Raw genomic sequence first — 25,273 nt, 5'->3', positions numbered from 1 at the left:
GAGCAGAGCAGGTCCCATCCCCTGCTCCCCAAGCCTAACATTGCTGCATGGCCCAACCATCCTGTGCTGACCAGGAGCTGAGCCATGAACAGCCCTAAAGACACTTGCTTCCCTAGTGAAGCCTTCCTGCTTTACAGATGGAAGATCCCATCCCTTCCCAGGATGACGAGGTGCAGGCACTCCCTGCACACCATCATTTTGGTAGAATCCCCTGCCCTTTCAAACTGAAGGGGGAAAAGCTGTCCCTGGCCCTGCTCCTGGTTCCACTGGGACCACTGATGGGAATCACGTATTTCCATTTCTAAAGGATAGGCCCTTCTTTAGTGCAGAATATTTCCCTGTCGCTGCCTAAAGGCAAAGCTAGCTCAGTGTGCAGGAGTGGCTGTCATTGTCTGGGAAGCTCCAGCACACCAAGGAGGAGGCTGGAAGGGCTGTGCTGTTAAAGACTCTCATGGACTTTCTCAGCAGAGATTTCCCCCAGAAAGGTCCTGAGCCGTTTGCAACCCCCCTGCCTACCTTTAAGCTACAACAAACAGCAGTTCTTCACACCAAACAGGGCCTGGCTGAGCTGGACCTGGAGCTGCTGAGCAGAAAGGAAGTTTCAGCCTTGTTTTTCTTGGTATTCCTGTCATTGTCCAGGATGAGGAGTCTGGGAGAAGCAGCCATCTCCATGGTGAAAAGTACGTTTGGTTTGTAAAGCTCTTAGGCTTTGCGTAAATTAATAGGCTAATAATAACCCAGGAAAGGATCCTGATGTTTCCTTAACCTCATGCAAAGAGCTTTTAAAGTATTTTAATTAAAAAAGAACAATACCTTGTACTTTATTCATAGTGCTTTTATCTGCACGCAGCTGTTGAGCCAGACGAGCACACTGATCAAAGGAGAGACAAAAGTCTCTCAAGGTGTCTCTAATCATAGGAAAAAGATTCAAGCAGCTTCTTCCTTAAAATCTCACAAATACAAAGAAATGAGAAAGGAGCAGAGTACGATCAAGCACTGCTTCTGTCCAAACGCTCCTCTGCTGGAAGGGGTTTGTCCCAGCATTGATCCCAGGCTCAGTCCTGCACTTGCTTTGCTGGCCTGAGAGCTGCAGGGATGCTTGAACCTAGGCTTCGTTTTTCCAGAGGAGCTGGGACATTAAAAAGACGCCGGGATTTCAACCCAAAGCTGACAGGAGGACAACTCTAATTGCTGCAGCTGGGTTCCGCAGGGAGGCTCAAGCAGTGCCAAGAGCGACACAACCCTCCTCAGTACGGACAAACACAGGGAAAACAGGGAATTGTCACCAGCCGCTTCTCCAGCAGGGATCAGAGATGCTACTTTTAACTCCCCAATGCCCCAGGGCTGTCAGCATCGCCTCACAGCTACCAGCACACCTTCATGGGGCTCCCCTCTCCTTGGGAGCTCAGGGCAGAGGTGTGCCTACGTGCACACCCCAGCCCTCCAGCACAGCACCGTGCTGCATGGGTACCACTGAGCTCTGCAGGTCTCCTCTGTCCAAGCCCGTGTATCACAGCCCCCCATGTGGTTTGCTGAGCTGTTTCCCAGTCAGTTCAGCACCTCCCATCTCCCCAGAACAGGAGCTCTCACCCTGGGAGGGGGGCACATCCTGCTCCTCTTTGCCTGCACCCTGTAACTACAACCGGTAACATGGGGCTTGGGCTGAGCTCCCTGCTATGCTCCAGCCAGGTCCCAGCCCCTTGGTTGTGTCAGTACCAGCAAGGGCTAAATCCTGCTCCTTTCACAGGCCTCAGGTGTGCTTAAAATCCCCACCCATCTCCAAACCCCAACACTACAAGCTGGTCTCCGCTTGGATGGGCTTACATGCAAGTAAATAACAACCATACTTCCACAAGCTTCCAAAGCCATTTGCAAATCCTGAATGCAGATTCTGCTTGGCTTTTTCACCCTAACCAGCTCTCAGACAGATAAAACACGGTGCTGAGCCCTGCCCTGTGCCCCTCATCCTTCAGAGCAGCTTTGTGTGCAGGATGGCACCACCACCTCTTCCAGGAAGGGAGCACAGTGCTCCCATACCCTCCTGTACCGCTTCATCCATATCCAGACCACCACCCTAAGGCTGATTTTGGGGAGGCCAAGCTCTCACCCCTTCCCTTTAGCAGAGGGCTGGGTGATGCTGGGCAGTTCGGGTTGGTGCCCACCAGATGCCCGGCACAAGGAGGTGACCTCGGTGCTGCTGAGGTCCTCATCAGGGGAACACCAGTACCATCACCTGCACCCAAAACTTCCTCTGCACCTCAGACAGGCCCTGACCTGTCCCATGGTGGGCAACCCTCCCCTTTCCAGGGCTCTGACCCCCTTCAGGATGCTCCTAAAGAGGTCTCCCCTGAGGGGAGATGTTTGCTAAGCCCAGCCTGCCCTCCACTGGTGGCTGCGGGAGGAACAGCATCCAAAGGTGGGACTGGAACATCCGCAGAGGTCACAGCCACTGCTGCGCACCCTGAAGCAGCCCTCCTGTATAACCCCCAGTGCCAAAGCCACCCTGCTTGAAGGCTGAGCCCTCGGGCACTGCAGGACCATGGGGACAAGGCTGTTTTCCACCAAGCTGGGGTGATGCTTTGGCACAGAGGCTGTCCCAAGAGCTGCATCATTCCAGGAGCAGTATTGGACCACGCTGCTCCACCACTCCGTGCTCCGGGTCCTCACCTAGCCTGAGCTGGAGTTGGCTGCAGAAGAGGTCAGATGCAGCTCTGAGATGGGTCTTGCCCACAGTCACTGCATCCAGTGGCTAAATTGAAGCTTTTAGCTTAGAGATGCTGGAGAAGCCATCAATTCGAACATGCCTGGAAGTGCATCTGGTATAAAATGGATGCAGATTTCCAGCGCTTTTCCCTTGGTGCCTCTCAACAGGCACCAGGCTTCACCCAGCCTCATGCAAGACCTTTCTCCCTGGTACACACATGCCATGAAGGATCTGGTTTCTCCCATCCCAAGGTTGAATGCAGGGGGTCTAAAAGATGGTTCTGGTAGCAAGGGAAGGGGAATGGGTACCAGAAAACTTGTCTGTGAGGGCAGAAATGAGCTGGGAGGTTAAGCATGGCCAAAACACAGAGAGAAGCAGCAGGAAAAGAGAACAGGAGAGGTATGAAGGAGCCAGTCAGGCCATGGTAAACAGGGAGGAGTGGGCCAGGACAAACAGGACAGGATAAAGGGGAAGTGGGAAGTCAGTGGAAGGATGTGGGGAGAGTCTCATGAAGAGCTGGTTATCCCACAGTCATCAAATGCAGCAGCAAGGGGCTTGCTTCCCAACCCTGCTCCGAGATGAGCGAACATCCCCACAGGGAGGTTGTGCTCTGGAGAGGCAGTTCCCAAAGGAGCACAGTCCCTCACCTCCCCACACAGAGCAGGACTGCGCAAGGAAGAGGTAGGAAACTCCAGCATAGCCCATACTCGCATTTAATTGTGAGGACAGGACAGACTGGGGCAGGCAGGTACGGTGGTGTGGAAACACAGCTGGAAGAGCAGGCACACCCTGCCCTCACAAAAGACAGATGTCATTTTAAGGAGTAACCCTGCTAAAAGCATAAAACCAAATCGTTAAAGGGGGGGGGGGGGGGAGGAGGGGGGGAGAATAATAAACCCCAACCCAGAGTTTTCTCTGGAACAGACGTTTCTGCATGGTCCTCGAGGCCTGGAACTGGGCATCGCTGCTGAGGCCGTTTCACGTCAGACACAACGCGGGGAGTTCAAGTAGCGCAAAGTCAGGTGTTTAACACGGACATTTCACTTTGGGACCACCTCCGGCAGTGGAGACAGGGAGGGCTCTTGCGGGAAGGGATGCAGAGCAAGTGAAGTCAGGCTCTCGCACACACCACCCTCCTCCGGAGGACGTTCTCTCCCCATGGCAAGTTGCTTCCCACGTTCAGGGCATAGACATCAACCAGCAGACAAAGCCCCGAGAGCTGCTCCATGGTGCTGAGTGCATCTAAGCAAAGGCAAAACCAGACCCTTCATTCCTGCTTTTCCCACCTGCTTTCTGCAAGGAAAAAGGTGCACGAAACAAAGCTGCATCCACGAAAGGTGGAAGTAAAAGACCCAGAGAAGTGTCCACAAGAGTGGGGTTCGCTCATGTCCTTCACTATGGAGCAAGGCCACAAGGACACACAGAGATGCATCCACGCTGGAAGAGGAGAATCAGTCCCAGATGAGCGGCCTGTCTCCCTGTGAGAGAAAAGGGCTCTCCAAGAGAGGCCAGGTCTGGGCTATTCCTCCACCTACTGCACAAACCCAGGACACATTCAAAAGTACAGACAATAAATTAAGAATGAAAAAACAATAAGTCAGCATGTATAATATATATATATATAATAGAACAGAATGTGCGTGTGATTGTGAAATATAGAAATGTCACCCCCAGGAGAGAGCAAGGCATGGCAGAAACACATCCCTGTCCCTCTCCCGAGCCCAGCACTACCCTGCTCCCCTGATTCACAGTAGAAACACGACAAGGGGGCAGGGGTTGTGCCTGGCACCCAGCTTCCCTCTGCCACTGGGGGCCCTGTGCCAAGGAGGAGCTGGCTGCTTGGTGGAGGAGTGGGGAAAAGAGCCCAGCACTGGTCCCTTCATGGCCTTCACAAGGAAGGGTGGCTGCAGGCAGGAAAAGGGAGGGAAAGAGAGGAAAAGCAAAGTGGAATGGCAGGGGCACCCCACTCCTCCTTAACTGGCCAGGGTCCTGCCCCTCCCATGGCACGGGACCACCACCGCTGTACCAAATAGGAAATAAAGCCATAATGAGTCTATGCTTTGGTATGAAACCATCCCCCTCCCCTCGGTCCCCCTGCGTTCCCCCCAAACCATTATCCGTGAAACGCGTCAAATAAAATCTCTAGCATGCCTTTACATCACTCCTTGAACCTTTTCTTCCCCTGTGCCTGCCTTGCCCCCCTCTCCCCAGCAGGATTCGGGGAGGTGCCTCGCTTGAGCCCCACCAGTTACAGCTTCTGCTGCCCCGACTGGATCCTGTCGAACGCCGCCTGGTCCAGCGGCAGGTAGCGACCTTGCCTGGAGTCCAGGAAGTACAACCTGTCCTTCACCACCGTGGGGTCAAAGCCCTGCTTCCGCAGCTCCACCTTCTGGAACTTGTAAGTGCCTGGAGAGGGGAAGGAATGAGGAATCACTGGCTGGACACCCTCATCAAACCCAGCCTCGCACCTCCAAACCACCAGAGGAGCATCCTGACACTACCACAGACTGGTCTCCGTAACCAGTTTCCCCTCCCAGGCTCCCCCAGCTCCGTGCCCAGTGGGGATGCACACTCTCTGACTCACTTGTCTTGGAGACTTTGTCCAGGAACCGCAGGAAGACGGGACGCGCGTACAGCGGCAGCGCCTTTTTCAGCTTGCTGGCAAAGCCCTCTAGGTCACAGGAGTTCTCCGGGTCGGCGATGGCTGCCATTCCTGCCTTCCCTTCAATCCCTAAGCGGCACAGAAGAAGGGAGAACACTCAGACACACTGTTCTTAGAGCACCATCTCCATCTGCCCCGTACCAACAAGGCCTCTGGCACAGACCCCGCTTTGTCCCGAAGCGCTGGCACATCCAGCTGTGTCACCACCCTGTGGCTGAGGCTATCAGTGACACCCTGTTGGTCACGGTCACCTCCTCCCACAGGAGGCACTTGCAGCCAGTTCAGAAAGGCCACAGGGTCCTTCCAAACTAAAAGCTTAAGAGAGGGAGGGAACCCTCTGGTTCCTGATGGGCACATCCACAGTGGCATCTCCCCACAGGAGCCTCCACAAGGCTGGACGTGCAGGACACGCTCACATTCAAGTGCCAGAGGCCTGCCTGCCTCCCCTGGTTGTGCTCTTCCCTCTCAGCTACCTGGGATCTCCACCCCATAAACCACCACGTCTGTCAGGTTGAGGATGTGGCTCAGCGTCCCCTCCACCTCTGTGGTGGAGACGTTCTCCCCCTTCCAGCGGAATGTGTCCCCGGTGCGGTCCCGGAAGTACATGTAGCCGTATTTGTCCATCACCAGGACATCCCCTATAGGAAAGGGAGGAATGAGCAAGAAGTTAGTTGTCGAAGGGGTTAAAAGCAACCCTGGTGCATCTCAGGGCAGTGCCATTAGCCTGGACCAGCCCCACATGCATCCAGGTACCCTTCTGCTTGCTCTCGGTGGCCAGAAGGGCCCTGCTTGCCTCACCTGTGAGATAGGCAGTGTCCCCTTTTGCAAGCACGTCCCTGGCGATCTTCTTGTTGGTGGCTGACTTATTCAGGTAGCCATCGAAGTGCTGAAAGGGGTTGCTCTTGACAATGCGGCCCACCAGCTGCCCTGGCTCCCCTGCAGGGAGAAAAGAGTGGATGAAGGGAGGCACAACCGCCTGCACCCAAGCAAGGAGTGTGTCCAGTAGAGTTGGTGAGGTTTAACTGAGCAGAGGCTCAGAGCCAGGTAAATTGTCTTGAACTAACAGGGAAGACCTGAACAGGGCTGAGGAGATTTATCCCTGTAGTTGCCTCACCTGGTTTGCAGCGGATACAGACACCGTCTGGTCCCCGGATCAGCTCCATGGTGTCTTCATCCACCCTCACCAAGCCGATGGGGTACACACCTGGCAGGATCCTGCTGTTGAAGCCGCATGACCCAACCTAGAACAGGAAGAGCTCAGAGCTGTGGGTAGCAAGGACATCTCTCCTGCCCCGAGGCTGCTGCCCACACACATCCAGGATACCAGCGAGCTGGCATCGCCCAACAACACCCAAACCCCTCCGGGTGGAGAGCAACCCACACCGAGCCTCCCGGAGCAAGACACCAGGAGCAGGGTTTCCAGCCCTGCCCCAGACCAGCGGTCATGGCGAGGGCAGTGGGGCCTTACGTTGTTATCGAAGTTCCCCAGGCTGCAGTTGCACTCGGTGGCCCCGTAGAACTCTGCTACCTGGGCAATGCCGAAGCGGGCCATGAACTCCCTCCAGATGGAAGCCCGCAGGCCGTTGCCCAGTGCCATGCGCACCCGGTGCTGCCGCTCCGCCTCCTGGTAGGGCTGGTTGAGCAGGTAGCGGCAGATCTCCCCGATGTACTGCACAATCTGGGGGGGACGGAGGGGAAACACTCACTGGGAGCCCTCGCATAACCCAAGACCTCCTGGCTAATGCTGGAGCATGGCAAGGGCTTCAACACAAGGAGTCAACACCCCAGGTGGGACGAACAGCCAAGGAAGGTGGTTTGGGATGGACAGGCGGAGCTGGTCCAGGCCTCCCCCCTCCCCAGCATGGCAGAGATGCTCCACTCCCCACTCCCTGCCGGCCCCTCGCCCCACGGCCTCACCGTGCAGTTGTATTTGACACAGTCCTCCCAAAAGTGCGAGGCCGAGAACTTCTTGCGGATGACAATGGTCATGCCCTGCAGCAGGCACTGCCCGATCCCCACGATGTTCCCTGCAGGGAGGCACCCAGAGGAGCCCTCAGTCCCCAGACACGTCCAGCCCAGCCCGCTCGGGGAGAGGCCCGGCAGGGCAAGGTGGATGCCACAATCTGGCTTGCATCTGATGGGTGCTCAACCTCGCCAAAGCCCCCAGGACCACAGGTACTGGGGGGGAGATGGGCGGCAGCGGGATGTGGGGCAGCACTTTGCACCCCGACATCCCAGCATGTCTCAGCCACTGCTTTCCCTTTCCCTTGACTTCCAATGGGGAGCAGCAATAAGGAGCAGATAGAAAGCCAGCCTAGGAGCTGGGATAACACACACACCACCACCCCCCTCCCTCGCTTTCACTCCCCACTCCAAAGGTCAGCCAGATCGATTCTTGGCTCCCGGGGAAAAAGCACAAAGCCTTGCTCAGACACTGCCAGCAGCAATCAACGGGAGATCGCTGCTACACCAGCCTGCAGCCTGAGCCAGGGAGCCATGGAGTCATGGCACAGGTACCTGCAGCGTGGTAGAGCGGGAGGCAGTCGTACATCACATCATCGGGCCTCATGCGGAAGCCGTAGAAAACCAAGCTGGACATGCGGAAGTACCTGGGGTGGAGGGTGAAGAAAGAGGTGCATCAGCAGCAGGGCCAGAGGTGCTGCGCTGCAACAGGGCAGAGCTCAGCCCCGTCCTCCCTGGAGCCCCTGAAGCCCACGGTCTTACCGGCAGTTCACCACAATGGCAGCCTTGGGCAGCCCCGTTGTGCCAGAGGTGTAGATGTAGAAGAGTTTATCTGGAGAGCAATGAGGAGACAAGGTTACAAACCCCACCTAGGAGCTGGCTGAGCTTGGAGGGGGGGACAGGTCAGATTTCTACACTCTGCTTGTGCCTGCTGAGCCGGAACTTTATGTGACAGCACCAAGAACATATGGGGTTACCCTGGGCAGATCAGGTCTGACGGATGCATGGAGGGCACAACAGGGTACAGACACCACAGCAAGACCCATCCTGAACACCCCATGCCCTGCTGCAGATGTCTGCCATTGGCATCCCAAGCAGACATTCCTGTCAGTGCTGAAACTGGCTGATCCACAAGAACACCACCACGAGCTTGGCCCCCAAGAGCTGACCACGTACCAAGAAAGCCCTTATCAGGGGGGGTGGGCTGGTGCTTCTGGGCCATCTGTAGGAGGGGGTCCAAGTGTTTCGCACCAGGAAGCGCAGGCTCAGAGCTCCCTTCCCCGGACCAGTAGAGATGGATGGATTTCTCCAGGGAGGGCTGCACTTCCTGCATTGCTGAGGAAGTAAAGAGGAGAGATGGAGGAGGACTGCAGGCTGGTTACAGCACAGGGACCCCTGCCCTCCCAGACAGCCCCAGGCAGCAGCACCCTCGCTGTGCTCAGCGGGGTCCCCAAAGGGCTGACATCCACCTCAGGTGGGTGTCGTTCCCACGATTAACAGATGCTGTGGCCACAGCCCAGGCCTCTTCAGGGACCAGAAGATCCTGTTCCCCACCTCTCAGCAGCCAAAACCTCTTTGGTGCCAAGAGGTCTGTTGACATTATCAACCTCAGAGGCGTGGGCTGAAACGCATGAGGAGCTGGAGCCGAGCAGTAGGGATGTGGCTGACGGCTATGGAGAGCAAGGGGAGCCCAGCCCAGGACTCCATGCGGGGAATGGACCCAAGAGGCACAAGGAAGGATCCTCACACCCAGGATAGCTGCTTGGGAGTCAGACAGCACTGAGCTCCAGATCCTGCTCATTATCCAAAGGGACCAACAACAGATCCAGTTCCTGGATAATCCAACTGTCCACCCTCTTCCAAATCCCTGCTCTGCGGTGGGCAGGAAAGGAACACTAAATCCACAGCCACAGCCACACCCTCCAGTCCCAAGCGCCCCGGCCACATGTGCCTGCTCCTCACCTTCCATCATCTCCACCCCGAACACCACAGCCTTGGAGTTGGAGATGGTGACGCAGTGCAGCAAGGCCTCCATGCGCAGGTGGGAATTCACAAGGGCCGTTTCCACTCCGATCTTGGCCAGGCCGAGCCACAGCCCCACGTACTGATTGCGGGACTCCATGAAGAGAGCCACCACATCGCCCGAGCGGAAGCCTTGGCTGTAGAAGAAGTTGGCCACTCTGTTGGAGTACTCATCCAGCTGCCGGAAGGTCCAGCTCTCGCCCGTGCCTTGGAAGATCAGCGCTGTCTTCTCCGGGTATTTGCTTGCCGTCTTCTGGAAGATCTTGGCAATGGTGTTCTTCTCCCGCACGTGCTTCCATACCTGGCACTTCACGCGCAGCAGGACCAGGCCCGTGCTGCCAAAGGAAGAGGAGCAAGAGGGCAGCTGCTCAGTGAGCACTGCAAAACCATTCCCTCCAGCAAAGCCAGCACAGCGTGGGGACCTTCACATGAGCTGCAACAGCCCAGCACTGCTCCAGGCCCTACTCTGGGTGCTCCCCTGAGCAGCAAGGACAAAGGCAGAGCTCATCTGCATAGATGCTCATAGCCAAGAACTGATGAAGAGGGAGCGATGCGTTTTGGATGGCTGCAGACAGGGACGTCCCCAATCAAAAGGGCATCTTTGAGCCTCAAGTGCTCTCCAAGAGGTGTTGCCGCTCCCTTCCCACACACCCTTGCCAGGAGCTGGCACAGCCCGGTACCAACTCAGAACCAACCCTGCCCAGGCACTTGGTGCCACGCCAGCAGCTTTAGGGACAGGGTGAAGTACAAGGACAGGCACCAGACTTCAGAGCTCAGCTGAAATCTATCCTTCCTGCAAGGTTTGCCCCACGGTTTGGAGCCATCTGGGCCTGGCAGAGGCAGATCTCCTTCCAGCTAGGCCAGGTGCCAGCTGAAACACAGGGCTCTGCAAGGACCTGGCGGCTGTGCTCACACATATACTGGGCCAGGGGCAGGGTGGATGGTTGGGGCCACCCCAGCCAGGACACCTACTGGACATCCCTTCGTATGGTCTTGATGAATATGAGGAAGAAGTCCCATCCGCCGGATCCCAGGTAGAAGATGAAGAGAGCAGGGATGGCCTGGACCCAGGACAGCTCCAGGCTGACCCTGAAGAACAGCAGCAGCGCTGCGAAGGCAGCCAGGCGCAGCATCGTGGCCTGTGGGGAGAGAAACCACGGCCATCAACCCGCACGCCCTGGACGTGGTGATAACAAACCCATGGGCGGGGGATTCGTTCGCAGCCCCCAATTTCCTGGATGAGGTCCCTGAGTCATGGCTCCTCCTGGCAGTGAGGACACAACCCGGCAGCACAGAGCTCCCACAGAGGTTCACGGGGCCCTGGGGACAGCCTGCAGTGAAGCTGCCAGCATGGCACTGCTTGGTGCCAGCTGAGAGCCCAGCCATTCCCACCTGGAGAGCCACATCCTGCACACCAGCAGCCAGGGGCACGGCTGCGCCCCAGCAGCGTGAGCTGCAGGATGAAGTCACTTCATGGATGCGGGAGCAGAGCCATGGCAGGAGACCTTGTACAGATGTTTGGAAGGCAGCAGGGTGATGCCAGGCAGGGTTGGCTCAGCCCATCGCTCCCAGCCTGGCTCCAAATTCTTCCCTATCCCAAGGATCCCTCTTGTGCCCATATAACCCAGGTCTCCCCAGAACCAGCTCTCCTGAATGGGTGGTGGGAGAGCACAGCTTTGCATGCTCCCCAGCACAGGAACAGGGACAGGAAACTTGGTCCTTTGAGCTCTGCTTGTGTTTGCAAACCCTTGTGTCAGTGAGCAGCTCCGCTGGAGACGCTGCCAGAGCAGGCTGGGGACAAAGCCAGGCACAGACATGCTCTGACCAGGGCAGAACAAGGGCTGTCACTGCTGCCAGGAGCATCCCAGACCCCCACCTCTTGCCCTGTGTGTAACAACTCAAGTCTCTGACACACAGCCCCCCAAACCGGTACCTCTGTCCCCACCCCAAACACCCCCAGATGCGGCTCTGACACTCGCAGGAGACCACGACCTAGCAAAAGGTCTGTTCAGGTGCCAGCATCGGGCAGGGACAAGTGGCAGCGATGTGACCGTCACAGCTCGAGGGCTCCTCGATAAAACGGGTCCCTGCTGGCATGGACGCCAGCCGAAGAGGAAGGAAACACTCAACGTCATTTCCCTTTCCCTCTGAAGGTGGATTCACTGCTCTGAAGCCGTCAGCCCCCGCTGGCCTCAGCCATAGGCCGTGGTGCCCCGAGCCATGCTTGTGGCTTCCCCCCTGCCCCGTGCAGCTCCCCCCCGGGTCCAGGGGAGCCCCTGTGGCTTTGGCAGATGTTGGTGGGTGGGAGCCGAGGCAGCGCCACGTGGTCACCGTGCCCTGGCATGTCACGCGCGTGGCTCAGCACCAGCACCACAGCACCCAATGCTGCTGCCACGTGGGGCCACCCATAGCCCCTGCCCACGGGTCCCCCAGCACCTCCCAGGCCTGACGTCCCACAGCATCGCAGGACCCAGGGGCCATTCCCCGCGGTGAAACGGAGCATCTCTCAGATCCCATTAAGTGCTCCACCTCAGCCCTTCGTTACACGCTCCCATCAAGCAGCCGGCCATGGAGAGCCAGCAGCGGGGGAGCCACGCTCCGTGTGGGCAGCAAGGTGCTTTTAATCTCCCACTGGAAGGCCAGACGGGCCCAGACAGGCCCTCGTTATCCTGCTCTCACATCTGTGCCTCACACCGGCGTGCCCGGTGCCTCCCGCCAGGAGATAACCGGCGCGATACCGAGAGATCGGCGGCGAGACGTTACCGACGGCAGATTCCCGCGGGTAACCGGTGTTACCGCAGGGCCCTGCCCCGCCGTTAGGGATTCAGCGCTTGTCTGCCTGCATCAGCACAGGCACGATTAAAGACCTGCCCGTGGCTCCAGCGGGCACAACGCAAACCGCAGGGATCCATCGCCCGCGGGCACCGTGAGGAGCCTCCGGGGAGCCAAAGGCGGGCACAAGACCCAAGAAGCCTCCGGGGGCATCTCCCCAGCCCCAGCAGATGGGCGGCAACCGTGCCCTGGCTTGTCCCTGGGCACGGTGATGGGGATGAGCCCCCCGCCCGCGGGGAAAGACAAACGGGAGGGACGCGGTCCTGCCTCACCCCCCCCACCCCATCCGATGGGGGCTGCAGAACCGGGAGACCCATGCGGGCCCCACACCGGGTCCCTGCTCCCCCAGCCCCGGCCAGGCCCCGGAAGAGCCCGGAGGAAGGGGGGGGGGTGGGGGAGCCCCGCATCCCGCTGCGGACAAGGGCCGCGGCGCTGTACGGGGAGATCGGGGCTCGGAAAGGCTCCGGTACCGCCCGCAGGGCCGCGGCGCCTCACGGGGACACCGTGGGCCCCGGCGGCCCCACCCGAGCGCCCGCGGGGAGGCAGCGAGGCCACCGCGTGGGAGCGGAGCGGAGCCGGGAGGTGTCGGAGAGGAGGAAGGGGTAAGCCCGGTGCCGCGCTCTTACCGGGCTCCGGGCGGTCCGCTGCGGCCCGGCAACCTGCACCGGGAGCGGGGCCCGCCCGCCGCTGCGGCACGGCACGGGGCGGGGCGCGCAGCGAGGCCCGCCGGGAGTTGTAGTCCCGCCCGGTGCTGCCGGTGCGGCCCCGCCGCGGAGGGTGCGGGCCCGGGCGGCGGCGGGGCGGGGCGGGGCGGTGCGGCAGGAGGAGGCGGCGAGGGCAGCGCGCACACGGACGGCTCTGTGGCGCAATGGATAGCGCATTGGACTTCTAGCGTGTGTGTGTGAGGGGAGTCATTCAAAGGTTGTGGGTTCGAGTCCCACCAGAGTCGCGTTTTGCCGCCGGGCCGTGGGGATCGCTCTTGGGGTTCCGCGACTGCAGCAGGCCGGGGTTGGGGCGGGGGGGAACGGAACCGCCGGGCGCTGCCGCCGCGAGGAGCCCGGTGGTGGGCCCGGTAATGGTGACGGGGAGAGGAGCTCCGGGCACGGCTCTCCCGGTTATCCGTAAATGCGCATGGATCGCGGTGGGTCCGTGTGTTGAGCAGCATCATCGCCACCGCTCCCGGTTATTATTGTTATCGCAGCCCCAAAACGGGTCCAGCAGCGCCGGCACCGACCACTGCTGATGGCGGCGATGGAGCTGCCGCATGTCCACGGCGAATACATCCCTCCCCAAAGCAGCGTTTACACATGGCTTGCGTCCAACCTGCCAAAACCCCCGTCCTCCCCCCTTTGCCTTCCTTCGGCAGGCTCGACAAGCGACGGCTGCGGCAAACGGGAGCGGTGAAGCGCTGGGGCTGAGCAGACGCAGTCACATTTACATGCTGTGCCATTGCTGACGCGCTGGCACCCGTCACCAGCCCACCCGCGGCTGCGCGAGGGCTGCACGAACCCCGAGTGCAGCAAAACCCTCTCTCAGCCATCGTTTCCTCTGCTGCCTTTGCTGCTCTCAGCCCTTGGAAGCAGCGAAGCTTTGCTGCCCTTCGGTTTAATCACCCCAAAGCTCTGACACGTGTCTGCTGCAGAACAGCACGTTTCCGGGTTGGTTTAGGGCTAAACGGCTCTTTCATCTCGACCAGTGCAGTTGGACAAGCACCGCGCTGTGTTTTACCAGCAGCTGAAGGATGTGTTTATACGAGATCCTTTATGATCTGCTTGAAACAACTCCAGAGGCCAAGAAAGGCACGAGCCTGGTTTTGGAGGCAAACACAAAGTCTGGCTGGTGGGGACAGGGATGGAAGAAGGTGAAAACAGGCAGCTGGGGGTGCAGGAAGCAAGCAAGCCCCTGTATGCCAGTGCCTGCACTTAAACCCAAGAGTCTTGCCTCTGCTCAGCCTCCTGGGAGGGAGCAAACCCCTGGCTGCAGTCAGCCCCTGCTCCTGCCCCAGCTGGAAAGATGCATCCCCACAGCCCATCCTGTGTCCCATCCCCATGGGTGCAGCCATGCACCCAAGCCGTCACCCACCACCGCAGACAACAGCAGACTCTGCTGGAGCCAGAAAGGGGTGAGGTTCCACATCAGATCTCCCCCGAGAAAGGGAGACGGGGTGGAAGGAGACGAGTACGGAACCACAAGCTCCACACTGGCTTTTATTAAGCAAGACGGAGTTTCGACAGCAAACCCACACGTACAAAGAGCCCTTGGCTGTGTGGCTCTGTGTTCTCGCATCCCACAGCTCTGCGCTCTGCTGCTGGAGCCCTCTTTAATTAACCCAGACAGCAATCAGCTCCCTGACGCTGCACAAGCAGCCGCCGTTTCTGCACTCTCAGGATTCAGCTCCTTATTTCCAATCACATCGTTTTGTTGGCCAAGGAAGGGCCGATTCCTACTGAAAACACAGCACAAGCACGTGGATTTCAGCCTTTCTGATGGCGGGGGGGACGGGGACACATGGGACATGGCAGTCAGGATCAGCTCTTGAACAGCCAATCCAGCAGGGATAATATCCAAAGGTATTTCCGTGCCCGTTCCTGTGGGCATGCAATCACACACTGCCCGATCTCCAAGGCATGAGCCACATCAGGATACCAGTTAGGCACCAGCAGAAGATGGGATGTCCACATTGCACACACCAAACCTGCCCCTGGGCTGCTCTGTAAATCACTGCTTTAGCTCCGGCCCAGGGCAGCCCCAAGACTTTAAGCCTGGATCTTCCCAGGGAAAGTGGAAGAAGGGATTTACCTACAGAGCCCTGGAGCTGCAGAAGGACAAGGCATTGCTGCAGTGTGCTGTAAACCAGCTCTGCTCCATCCCCATGCCAATGTTCTGGAGCATCAGTACCTGAGCACTGCTGCCATGGGAACCAACCCAGCCTTGCCACGCATCCCTCCACTGAGTCACCAACAGCAAAAAGAGGCAAGTTTTGTCACCTGGCCTCTTGGCAAGGGAAACCTCAGCCCTTGGGTCGCTGTGTCTGGAATCAGAGCCATGCTGTGCTCCTGGGCAGGAGGAGATGGAGCACACAGGGACTGTGCTGTCTGCCAACGGGGATGCCCCGTCCCCTCCCCGTACTTGAGCTCTCACACGCGAACGGCCGGGGGAGGGAAGATGCCGATCTCCTCCCGCAGGGATTCCACAGGCTGCTCCCAGCGCTGCTCGTAGTACACGTTCAGGATGCAGCTGGCGTTGCGCCCGCTCCGGATCGCCCAGGGAACGAGCTCGGTGGCCAGGACCTGCAGCTTCCTGCAGCAAACGATACAGGAGGTGACGGCTCCGATTTCCATGTTTTGTGGTGGATTCCCTCCTCCAATTCCCCAGTGCAGGCAGGTGCCAAACCCATGTGTCCCATGTACCCTCCTGCTTAACTCCCAGGGGAAACTAAGGCACTGGGAAGGACACTGTGCCAGGGAGGTTATGGTCAGCAGCAACCCCAAGAGCAGAACTCAGGTTCTGCAATGCCCAAACTGTGCTGGGCCACGAGGTAGGGAATGGCCATCAGTGTGGTGAGGGTCCTGCTGGCCCTGAATACCTGCCCAGCCAAGGGCAGCCAGGCCTGGGCATTGCACCTCCCAGCACAAGAGACTCAGTGCTGGAAGCAGACGAAGCACCAGGCTCTGCCAAAGCAGAGGTTCACAAGAGAACCCCTGACGGACCCCCCCTGCAGCCTCAGCACCGTCCCCTCTGCGTCCCCAGAGGACACCAGGAAGCATCACCCAGGCTGGCACATCCCCACCGGTGAGTGCCTACCGTGCGCTGAGGCGGATGGGGCCGAACGCCGCTCCCAGGACACACATGGGCAGCCCCGTCTGGATGGCTTCGAACCACTTCACCACCACCTCGCCTGGCAGGGAGCAGAGAGGCTGTGAGCGGGCAGGACACCAGGGGCAAGGGCCAGCCAGGGCCATGGGGTGCTGCAGCACGGGCTGCATCATCCGCCCCTTCCCAAGGGGGGCCATGCACCTGTACCCTCTGTCTCCATGGCAGGACTTGGGAATGCTTCCCAAGTCTGCCCATGGCTTCACCCTGTGCCAGGATGAGCGCTGCTGTGCATCACCCACCGAAGAGGGATGCTCAGAGTCCCCACGGGAGCAGCACCCCGCAGCCATAGAATCACAGAATCGACCAGGATGGAAATGACCTTTAAGATCAAGTCCAACCTTTACCCCAGCACTGCCAAGGCCACCATTAACTCATGGCACCGAGGGCCTCATCGATGTCTCATGAGCTTGGGAAACACCTCTGGGTTCCCTGCAGATCTTTAGCAATGCAGTTACTGCATCCTGATCCCACACACAGCTCTCCCTGTCCCCTGGGACAGGACAGACCTTTCCAAACGCTGCCAGGGCTCGGGCACAGCCTGCGTAGGAGCCAGCTCTCACAGGCACCAGCAAGGCTTGACTTGCAACTTGCTGTTGAGTCAGAGACAAAACGAGGGCAAAGGACACGGTGCTGTGCAGATCAGGAACAACCCGGAACCCCCAGCTTCTGCCTTCACCCGCAGCTTGCGAAACGTGGTCCCCCCGCCCTGTGTCACCCGCCCTGCCAGGCAGCAAACACCCATCAACAGCACCTCGGGCTCGGGCTGAGCATCTCCCAGCAGGGAAAAGGTGACTTCCCATGGCCTCTTGGTCACCACGGAGCCAGTGGGGCACCGCGCTGTGGGTCCAAACCTCCTCCCACACCAAATGGGGCTGAGGTTGAGGAGCCCGACCAGCCCAACCTGCCCCACTCCCAGCACCACCGGTGGGGTTTGGCCCTGCGAGCCCCTTGCTGCTCACCCAGCATGTTGGTCGGCATGCCCAGGAGGGTGTGCATCATGTCATGGACCTCTCGGTACCGCTGGATCACGTACGCCAGTTCTTCATCATCCACAAACTTGGGTGGCATCCGGGTGTCCGGAGAAACCTTCTGCAAATCCAAAGAGGTCCAATCCAGCCCCTTCCAAACCTCAAGTCTGGCTTGGTTTTGGCTGAGGTGGAGTTAATTTTCTAGCAGCAGGTACAGTGCTGTGGATCGGATTGAGGATGACAAGAACCCCGCTAACACACTGATGGTTTAGTTGTTGCTATGTAGTGTTTATACTAAGTCAAGGACTTTTCAGGTTCTCTTGCTGCCCTGACAATGAGGAGGCTGAGGAGGCACAAAGGACACAGCTGGGACAGCTGATCCAAGGGATATTCCACACGATATGGTGTCATGGTTGGAACATAAACTGGGTACTGAGCAGGCTGGGCATCGGTTGCTGGTGAGCAATTGTTTTTCATTTGCATCACTTGTTGGGTTTTATCTCTCTTGTTATCATCATCATTATCAGTGGTTCCCTCCATCAGCACAACTCCCAGTCCCCAATGATGGGAGGAAGCATCATTTACATAGACAAAACCCAAGGGCTGCTCCTTGGTGACAAATCCAGCATCATCCAACACCAGCATCCATCCCATCTCCCCAGTCCCTCACTCCTGGAGGGCTCCCCACAGGTTCCTCCATTGCTCCAACCTCCCTCTAAAGCAAATCTGTGCTCCCAGTGACCAAGTGCAGCCCTCGGCACCCCCCAAACCCCACACTCACGTTGTCCTCCAAGAAGCGGACGTACTCCCTGCCCAGCGACCCATCTGGCAGCCCCCGCAGCCGGGACATGTCCAGGGTGGAGAGACGGATGCGGGGCCGTTCCCTGGAAGCAAAACACAACTCAATGAATTCACATCCTGGTCCTGGAGAAAAGGAGCCCCTGGTAACCCCATTGCCTGCCTCTGCCCTTCCTCACATGGATCCTCGCTGCAGGGATGCTTAAAGGCTCTACCTGAAGCCTGGGCAATAAAACAGCTTTCACCTTGCACCCCTGCTGCAGCTCTGGTTGGGAAACACTGATGTCTGCATTGAAACCTTTGCTGCTGGCCAGGCACAGCCAGCCCTTTGGTGTCCCTGCAAAGCAGCCAGGGCTTCAAAGGAGCAACACAGGGCAAGGAGCAGGGGGGATTTCACTCCCCAGCCCTTGGTGCCTTTGCTGTCCCCTCTCCTCTGGGTCCCAGTCCCATCTATGTGCTCCAGGTGCTTTGCTGGGTCAGTGCCCGGAGTCAGGACCAGGCTGCTCTGCACAAACACAGGGCAAAAGCTATTCCCCAGCTCCTACATCCCAACGGGACATCCCAAACGCTACACAAGCAACAGGCTTGGTATGTAATGAGAAGCGGGGAGAGGCAAGCAAACAAGCAGTAGGATTTGGTTAATAAGAGGCTCATGAAGTCCCTCCTGGCCCTCAGCCCTGCTGCGCTCCACAAGTCCCTGTAGACATGGAAACAGAAGTGATCAAGGCTTAACAAGGAAGACGAGAAGTGGCCTCGTTTCACAGCCTGGGGAGATGCTGCAGGCACCAGGAAAGAAAGCAGGGAGGTGTCTGAGGAGGAGGGAGACCAGTGGAGATGAAGTCTCCGATGCGGAGATGCAGCAGCAGGCACAGGGGAGAAACCCATGGATGTGGTGGGGTTTTATCAGTGCTCAGCATCCACGGAATCCTCCCCTGCGCCTGCTGCTGCATCTCCTCGTGCTGGCACCTGCCAGTTCCAGCAGCGAAGCAGAACAGTGTGAAACAGGGCTGGGCCCAGCGGCTGCTGCTGCTCTCACCCTCAGATTGCCCCAGGGCCCTTGCGATGGAGTAAAACAAACAGCTTGAGGCTCAGAGCTGCCAGACTCCTGTGCTCCCCCTTCACAGGGCCCAAGGAACGCGCTGGGCCTCGTGTCTCCCTCCCCACCACAACCCACGGGGCCAGGGAGGGATGCGAGGGACGCACTGGAGGATGCGGTAACCTTCAGGGTGATGCCTCATCTTGTCGCGCAGGTTGGGCAGGGCCAGGCAGCCCGTGGTCTCCCCCAGCACTGCCACCATGTCTGAAAGAGAGAGCAGAGAGTGACCCAAGAGACGGTTCCACAACAGCCCCTTGCCCTCTGCTCGCGGGTGAGCAATGGGGCAATGAACGCCCTGGCCGGGAGCAGGCTGCGGCCAAGCAGGGACCCACAAACCGTGGATCTTCAGCCTCAGGGGGTGCTCTGCCACGGTGCCACCCGCATGGAGGGATGCAGGAGCAGGCGTGAGGCCTGGGGGGGGGGGGGGGCGAGGAGGAATGAAATGGGGCTGGGTGGCACTGTAGGGAGTCAGGAGATCACTGCGGGGTGTTCGGGGTCCCTCAGCCCCTCTCTTCCACAGCTCTGTGCTTGCTGCATCAGTGAACGTCTCACCCAACAGCAGCAGGCACACAGAAACACGCAGGAGACCGGGGCAAGCTTCGCCGGACGTTACCAAGGGCGCTGGGTGGAAGGAGCTCCCTGGCTGCGCTTACCGTGTCTGTAGGGGTCATACAGAGCCATAGCGGCCGAGCCGGCCGCCAGCAGCGCTTTCTGCAGCGGGCTGGTGGGGATGTGCCCGGGGTACAGCCGGTAGCACCCCCCATCCTCCTCCTCCTCCTCCTCCTCCCCGTGTCCTTGCCGTGCCCGCCGCTCGCTGTGGCTCAGACCGGCGCTGCCTGCGGGGAGCGGGGGTGAGGAACCGGCCCTGGGCGCGCAGCGCTCGGACACCCTCGGGGCTGCCCACGGGGAACAGGAGCGGGGCACTTGCCTGGGGCACCGGAACCCGCCCGCACCAGCGGGGCCCGCGCCGCCGCCCGCCGCAGCAGCAGCAGCGGCAGCAGCATCGCCGCCACCGCCGGCCCCGGAAGCTCCCGTCGGTGCTGCGCACCCGGGGCGGGGCGGGAAGGGGAGCGAGCAATGGCGGCGGGAGCGGTGCCCGCGGGGCTCTTCGCCGTGTACAAACCGGCGGGGGTGGCGTGGGGCCGCGTCCGCGCCGCGGTGGAGACGCGGCTGCTGAGCGGTGAGAACGGCGGGGACCGACGGCGGGAGCCCCCCCCCGGTTACCGGCTGCCCCTGACCCAGCCCTTCCCTTGCAGAGCTCAACGAGGGCCCCGGCCGTCCCCTGCCGCAGCGCGTCCGCTTCCTGCCGGCCCCGGGCCGCGACGGCGCCACCGAGCTGGTGCCCACCATGGTGCCGGTGCTGGCCCAGCACCCCCTCGGTAAGCGGGGCCTCGGCCCCCGGGGTGGGACGGGGACGACGGTGGGAGCCCCGCCGGGGCGGGCTCTGACTCGGTGTCCGTTGCAGTGCGAGGCCCGCGGTTCAGGCGGCTGAAGATGGGAGCCGGGCACCGGCTGGACGTGAAGGCGTCGGGGGTCTTCGGTGGGTCCCGTCCCGGCGCATTGCGAGGGGATGGGTGTGCATGTGGGGAGGAAGCGGCGGGCGCTCGGCCCCGGCCCCAGCCCGCTGTGCTAAGACATGGGAGAAAAGATCCCCCGGGATCCCAGCAGTGGCAAGAGATGGGGGCAACCCCTTCCCCCTGCACACGGGGTTCTGCTGGGGGGGCACCAAGCTCCTGCCACTTAACCCCACCTGAAACGGCCTCACTGAGTGTTTGTGCTGAAGGTGGAAAGCTCTGGGGCAAGGGGAGAGCCCTGCTCACAGCCTTGCAGCTTTAATGGCAGGTGGTGGGTGACTGGGGGCCTGATTGCTCACCTCAGATGTGACTTCTAAGGAGATGTGGCCCTGACCAGGGCAAGCAGAAGAGTGTGAGCCTGACAGCGCTGTGTGAATGCTCATCAGTAACTTCCCATGTGGCTGAGTAACGGGTTCCCTCCCATCTTGTGTGTTTCAGTTCTTGGCATAGGCCATGGGAACAAGCTGCTCACTGACCTGTACAACTGCCACCTGAGCAGGGTAAGTGTTGGCTCTCAGCAGCCTCAGAACATCCAAGTGCAATCACGCTTGATTCCTGCCCCAGGGCCCAACTGGGCCTTTGGACCTTCTGCTTCAAGTCTCAAACCCATCAATGCTTTTGGGAGCTTTTCGGGGTCCAGAACCTCATCCTTCACGTGAGCATCTGCACATGAGCAGAGGATGCTGCTGTAGCCTGCACCTCCTCACAGCAGCATGGCACATTATTGCTGCTCAGTAACTTGGAATATTTCTGTGACCACTTGCACTCTTTGCCTTCCTTCAAGGCTTACACTGTCGGTGGGCTGTTCGGCAAAGCCACTGATGACTTCTCGGACACAGGGAAGCTGGTGGAGAAGACGACATTTGGTAAGGAACTGAACTGATGTGGTTTTAAAACTACCAAAATCTGAGCACCAAAGAGTGCTGCCTGCAGAGCATTTAACCAGGTGAATTACAGTGCTAAAAGGTTACCTGCTTTCTAGGCATTACATTTACATGCAGCCCATGTGCAGGGTGAGGTGTTAGTTCACCTGTTTGTAAATACAGCCACAACACAAAGCCAGGATGAGTCCTGAGCACAGTGATTGCTGCTGGAGTGCCTCGGACCTGGATCTCTCCATAAATCACACTCATATAGGGGTTAGAAGCTGTCCAGTGAAACTCTTCAACACCTGATAAGAAAAACTGGAACCAAGGTCTTGAAATCAGTTAAAGAAAATGATTCCTGCCTCTGTGGTCAAGCACTGCTGCTCTGTGCATCACCGTGGTGTAGCCAGAAGTGACTCTGCTAAAGCCACCTTTGGCAGTTCCCATCAGCCTGGTTTGATCCCTGACGGCACATTCCATCCACTGGCTCTTCCCAGTTTCTGGAGGGATAATTGAGATTCCTTTCTACCTTTCTATTTGCAGATCATATCACAAGGGAGAAGCTGGAACGGATTCTTGCTGTCATTCAAGGGACGAATCATAAGGCCCTGCTGATGTAGGTATCCAGTGGGGAAATGCAGCCGACCTCATCCAGCTGCCATTTGCTGGTCCTTAAAACAAAGGAGATGATCTTGTTTGCCATAATCAAAGCCTTTAAAGGTTGGAGTGCTAGACAGGAACAGAGAGAAGAGTACAGAGTGCTCTGTACTGTGGTGGGAGGTCACAGTTAAGTGTCCCTGTTGTATCCTGAATGTCCAGCTATTTTAGGACCCATTAGCTGCATCAATGGGCACACCAATGTCGTGTGGACTTGACCCAGTACCTCCCTCTCAAGCTGTGCTACACTGTGACAGAACAGACACCATTAGGATGTGTGCAAAACCTCAACACACAGATGTAAGAATAAAACCTGCAGCTCTGCTTTATTGGGGTGGGGATATTTTTGAGTCCCATCAAATGGAAGTGCTCAGTGTCAGCGCTGCTCCCTTTTGGTTTTGTTGCAGGCATTCTAACATTGATATGAAAACACAAGAGGCCTATGAGCTGGCTGTCAGAGGCTTGATTCGCCCCATGGGGAAAAGCCCTCCCATAATCACAGCAGTCCGATGCCTCCAGTTTGCACCTCCAGAATTCCAGCTAGGTAGGTACCAAATATATATAATGGGGAAGCCTGAGTATGTGTTATAGCAAATAAGTCAGGAAAACTTGAGTTTCTTGTTCCTGCAACAAAATGACTCCTTATCCCAATGGTTCAGTGCAATGCATTAGTGTTGGGTTGGTTTGGTTTGGTTTCTAAAGCAGGGTTTGCTTTGCTGCGGCCAGTCTCCTACTCCTCACAGACTGGCTTATTTAAAAGGTACCTTTTCTTACCCACTTTGAAATACCTCAGTTTCCACATTACTCCCTTATCTATGGGTTTGTTTCTAAAACGTTCACCTTGGTGGGGGTTAGGACAGCCTGAAGTATTCCAGAAAATCCCAGTCCCCCTGTGCTGTATCTTAAACAGCCTCTTCTACCAAACCTGTTCTTCAGCACGACTGTGATTGATGTCTGCATTAACAGACAAGGTCTGAGTTTGCCAACACTTTGCCGCTCCTGAAGGAACCTCTCTTGTGTCTCTAGAAATCCACTGCTTGCACGAGACCCAGCAGTACCTCCGGAAGATGGTCCATGAGATTGGCCTGGAGCTGAAGTCCTCTGCGGTGTGCACACAAGTGCGCAGGACACGCGATGGCGTCTTCACGCTGGACGATGCTCTCCTGAGGAGCCAGTGGAGCCTGCAGAACGTACGCAGCGCAATTTGGAGCTGTGAGTCCAAGGTGCAAGCAGAGATAGAGAGAACGTTGGGCCATCAGGATGGCAGTGACCTTCCTCAGCTGGACGTGGAGACGGCCCACGCTGCGGACAGCTGAGTGCGTGCGACGCAGGGAACGTCCCCAAGCAATCTCTGGAGCACAGGAACGCAGCTGCACGCTGACAGGGTGATGGACAGCGGTAGGAAGGAGGTTAATTGCAGTTCACTTCCACCCTTCTCCTTGAGATGACTTGAAGCAGGGAGGCAGTTTGCCAGTGACAGGCTGTGTTATTTTCTTAAAGCCTTGCAAACAGTTCATTAACAGGAGCGAGCTGTGACCAGATTCCTGGTGACTTCGGGAACATGAGGTTGCTAACGGATATCAAACCCCATCCCCAAATTTGTTTAGCAGCAGGAAATAGCGCCTTGGAGAGCTGCAGTCACTTGATTGCACAGATTTGTTTGTTCCTTGCTGCGAGCAGCAGAACTTACCCACTTTGTTTTCCTTCTGTTGTCCTAAAGCATTCTCTTTCTATTAGCCCTGCTTTCAGGCATTGAAGAGCTCAACATCAGACTAAGAGAGGGATGTGCTGGAGGAAACACAGCTCACACAAAGCAATGCAAGGAAATAGTTATATCCAGAGTAGGCGTGAGTGATGGGAAAGTGCCTTGTAATAGGGGTTGGTGTGCAAGATACACAAGAAATAAAACTGAAAGTGCCCTAAATGGGAGGGTAAAGGGGAAGAGGCTGGTTCTTGGCTCTACTCATCCATGCATACACTGACTCATTAAAAAAGAGGATGCTTTCCCCCCTCCCCAGGGAACCAAGGGTGTTCAGAGGTCTCTGGTATCCTGCTCTGCAGCAGCTCCATGCAGACAGCATGTACTGCCCTTCAGTGGAGCTCTGCAAGCTCTGTAATACCACTTGTTCCCTGTTAGCTCATTACAGCTGGGTCTGACTTAGCAGAAATACTTTCTAAATGCAAGTTAAAACTGAAGTTACAATTCATACTGCACTCAGTACACTCACTGTTCTTCCAGCTGACAATCAGTGAGTATGGAGATGTATTTATAGAAAGTAGAAGATGATTTGTTCTATTCCTCTCCTGCTTTTAGACAAAGCCCAGCATTATTCCATCCTCCAGATGAGAGCCACTAAGGTGCAAGAGGAGCAGTAAGGGGAGTCCTGTGTGCGCAGTCCTGTCCTGGAGCACCCCAGGAATCATTAACTTAGACCCTGAATCTTTCAGCTCTGGGTTTCCCTGCTCTGCACAGAGCAGCAGTGGAGCGTAGGTGCCACCATGTGGCACAGGACCATGGGACTCCCCAAGGGCAGCTTGCTCTTACCTCAGCTCACTGGTTCTGTAAGCATTCATCATCTATGGATGAGCTGGGATCAGGGCACCTTCCATGGACAACTGCCTTGTGCTAAGTGAAGCTTAAACCCATCACTGCAGAAGCGTGAGCTCTGGAGCCAGGCACTTGCATAGCTACAGCTGGAAGTCTTAATCCTTGTGCTCCTACAAGGAGGGGAAGAAAACATGGACTTCTCAGTCCCCAAATACCCTTCAGCTGCTTTGGTAATGGAGAATACTTCATCCCCCATGGCTTACACCTAACAGTAACAGAAGGAATTTGTGTACACACATCCCATTGCAAAAAAAACACTTCCAGTTGGGTGTGCCACTGCCAGGCCAATATTTGGGTTGGAACACTCCAGGCTAAACTGGTTCTTCCACACACAAAATACCAGCCAGAACAGCAGTGGGCATTTGAGAACAAAGAGAGCATTTCCCAGTCCTGGCTGCCTTGTGACATTATTCCTTCCCTTAAAACTACTCCTAAAGCACTTAGCAAGGGGGGGTTATGGTGGGGACAAGATGCCTGTACCCATGAGAGTGTTCTTACATAGCCCCAGTAAAAACCCTCCAGAGAAGCACAGCTGGACTTGCTGGAATACATCCCAAGAGACGTAGGCTTTGTCCACCCTCTGCTTTAGACCCCTCCCCACAGCTTTTGTGGCAAAACAAGATACTTGTCAGTGATGCTTCTGTGCCT

At 57.7% G+C, this 25,273-nt stretch overlaps 3 protein-coding genes and 1 non-coding gene across 4 annotated transcripts; 2 read left to right on the top strand and 2 right to left on the bottom strand.

Annotated features, from left to right (window-relative positions):
- Nucleotides 1–3,399: 3,399 nt before the first annotated feature.
- On the bottom strand, nucleotides 3,400–10,489 carry SLC27A4 (solute carrier family 27 member 4). Its single transcript, XM_061477120.1, has 12 exons — nucleotides 10,323–10,489; nucleotides 9,291–9,685; nucleotides 8,505–8,663; nucleotides 8,091–8,160; nucleotides 7,884–7,975; nucleotides 7,284–7,393; nucleotides 6,835–7,044; nucleotides 6,481–6,607; nucleotides 6,165–6,302; nucleotides 5,840–6,004; nucleotides 5,289–5,435; nucleotides 3,400–5,110 (listed from the first exon to the last, which is right to left on the bottom strand). The coding sequence occupies exons 1-12, from the start codon at nucleotides 10,481–10,483 to the stop codon at nucleotides 4,953–4,955; spliced, it is 1,932 nt and encodes a 643-aa protein (XP_061333104.1). The 5' UTR covers nucleotides 10,484–10,489; the 3' UTR covers nucleotides 3,400–4,952.
- A 2,547-nt stretch (nucleotides 10,490–13,036) lies between these two features.
- On the top strand, nucleotides 13,037–13,131 carry TRNAR-UCU (transfer RNA arginine (anticodon UCU)). Its single transcript has 2 exons — nucleotides 13,037–13,073; nucleotides 13,096–13,131. It is a non-coding gene; the product is annotated as a tRNA-Arg (tRNA).
- Nucleotides 13,132–15,267: 2,136 nt separating this feature from the next.
- Nucleotides 15,268–19,938, bottom strand: COQ4 (coenzyme Q4). The gene is made up of 7 exons (XM_061476578.1): nucleotides 19,845–19,938; nucleotides 19,574–19,752; nucleotides 19,028–19,124; nucleotides 17,808–17,910; nucleotides 17,018–17,147; nucleotides 15,987–16,080; nucleotides 15,268–15,482 (listed from the first exon to the last, which is right to left on the bottom strand). The coding sequence occupies exons 1-7, from the start codon at nucleotides 19,922–19,924 to the stop codon at nucleotides 15,320–15,322; spliced, it is 846 nt and encodes a 281-aa protein (XP_061332562.1). The 5' UTR covers nucleotides 19,925–19,938; the 3' UTR covers nucleotides 15,268–15,319.
- A 59-nt stretch (nucleotides 19,939–19,997) lies between these two features.
- TRUB2 (TruB pseudouridine synthase family member 2) lies at nucleotides 19,998–23,955 on the top strand. The gene is made up of 8 exons (XM_061476759.1): nucleotides 19,998–20,100; nucleotides 20,177–20,299; nucleotides 20,386–20,460; nucleotides 20,933–20,994; nucleotides 21,279–21,360; nucleotides 21,904–21,976; nucleotides 22,425–22,561; nucleotides 23,044–23,955. Exons 1-8 carry the CDS (start codon nucleotides 19,998–20,000, stop codon nucleotides 23,331–23,333), a joined length of 945 nt encoding a protein of 314 aa, XP_061332743.1. The 3' UTR covers nucleotides 23,334–23,955.
- The last annotated feature ends 1,318 nt before the right edge of the window (nucleotides 23,956–25,273 follow it).

The sequence above is a fragment of the Pezoporus flaviventris genome, unplaced genomic scaffold, assembly GCF_033815535.1.
Source record: "Pezoporus flaviventris isolate CSIRO_AGI_PZ_B2104156 unplaced genomic scaffold, CSIRO_AGI_Pfla_v1 ptg000097l, whole genome shotgun sequence".
NCBI lineage: Eukaryota > Metazoa > Chordata > Aves > Psittaciformes > Psittacidae > Pezoporus > Pezoporus flaviventris.
The sequence above is the reverse complement of the archived record's forward strand: the minus strand, read 5'-3'. Positions and strand labels throughout refer to the sequence as shown.

Bases quoted from the DNA above. Each gene is read 5' to 3' on its own strand.
- SLC27A4 (XM_061477120.1), bottom strand. From the start codon at position 10,483: ATGCTGCGCCTGGCTGCCTTCGCAGCGCTGCTGCTGTTCTTCAGGGTC. The intron at 6,608-6,834 runs GTAAGGCCCCAC...TTCCTGTTCTAG, and splicing joins TGGGGAACTTCGATAACAAC to GTTGGGTCATGCGGCTTCAA. The intron at 6,303-6,480 runs GTGAGGCAACTA...TTCTCCCTGCAG, and splicing joins CTGTATCCGCTGCAAACCAG to GGGAGCCAGGGCAGCTGGTG.
- COQ4 (XM_061476578.1), bottom strand. From the start codon at position 19,924: ATGCTGCTGCCGCTGCTGCTGCTGCGGCGGGCGGCGGCGCGGGCCCCG. The intron at 17,148-17,807 runs GTGAGTGTGGGG...TTGGATTTGCAG, and splicing joins TCCGCTTCTTGGAGGACAAC to AAGGTTTCTCCGGACACCCG. The intron at 15,483-15,986 runs GTAGGCACTCAC...CGTTTGCTGCAG, and splicing joins CCCATCCGCCTCAGCGCACG to GAAGCTGCAGGTCCTGGCCA.
- TRUB2 (XM_061476759.1), top strand. From the start codon at position 19,998: ATGGCGGCGGGAGCGGTGCCCGCGGGGCTCTTCGCCGTGTACAAACCG. The intron at 20,101-20,176 runs GTGAGAACGGCG...CTTCCCTTGCAG, and splicing joins GGAGACGCGGCTGCTGAGCG to AGCTCAACGAGGGCCCCGGC. The intron at 20,995-21,278 runs GTAAGTGTTGGC...CCTTCCTTCAAG, and splicing joins ACAACTGCCACCTGAGCAGG to GCTTACACTGTCGGTGGGCT.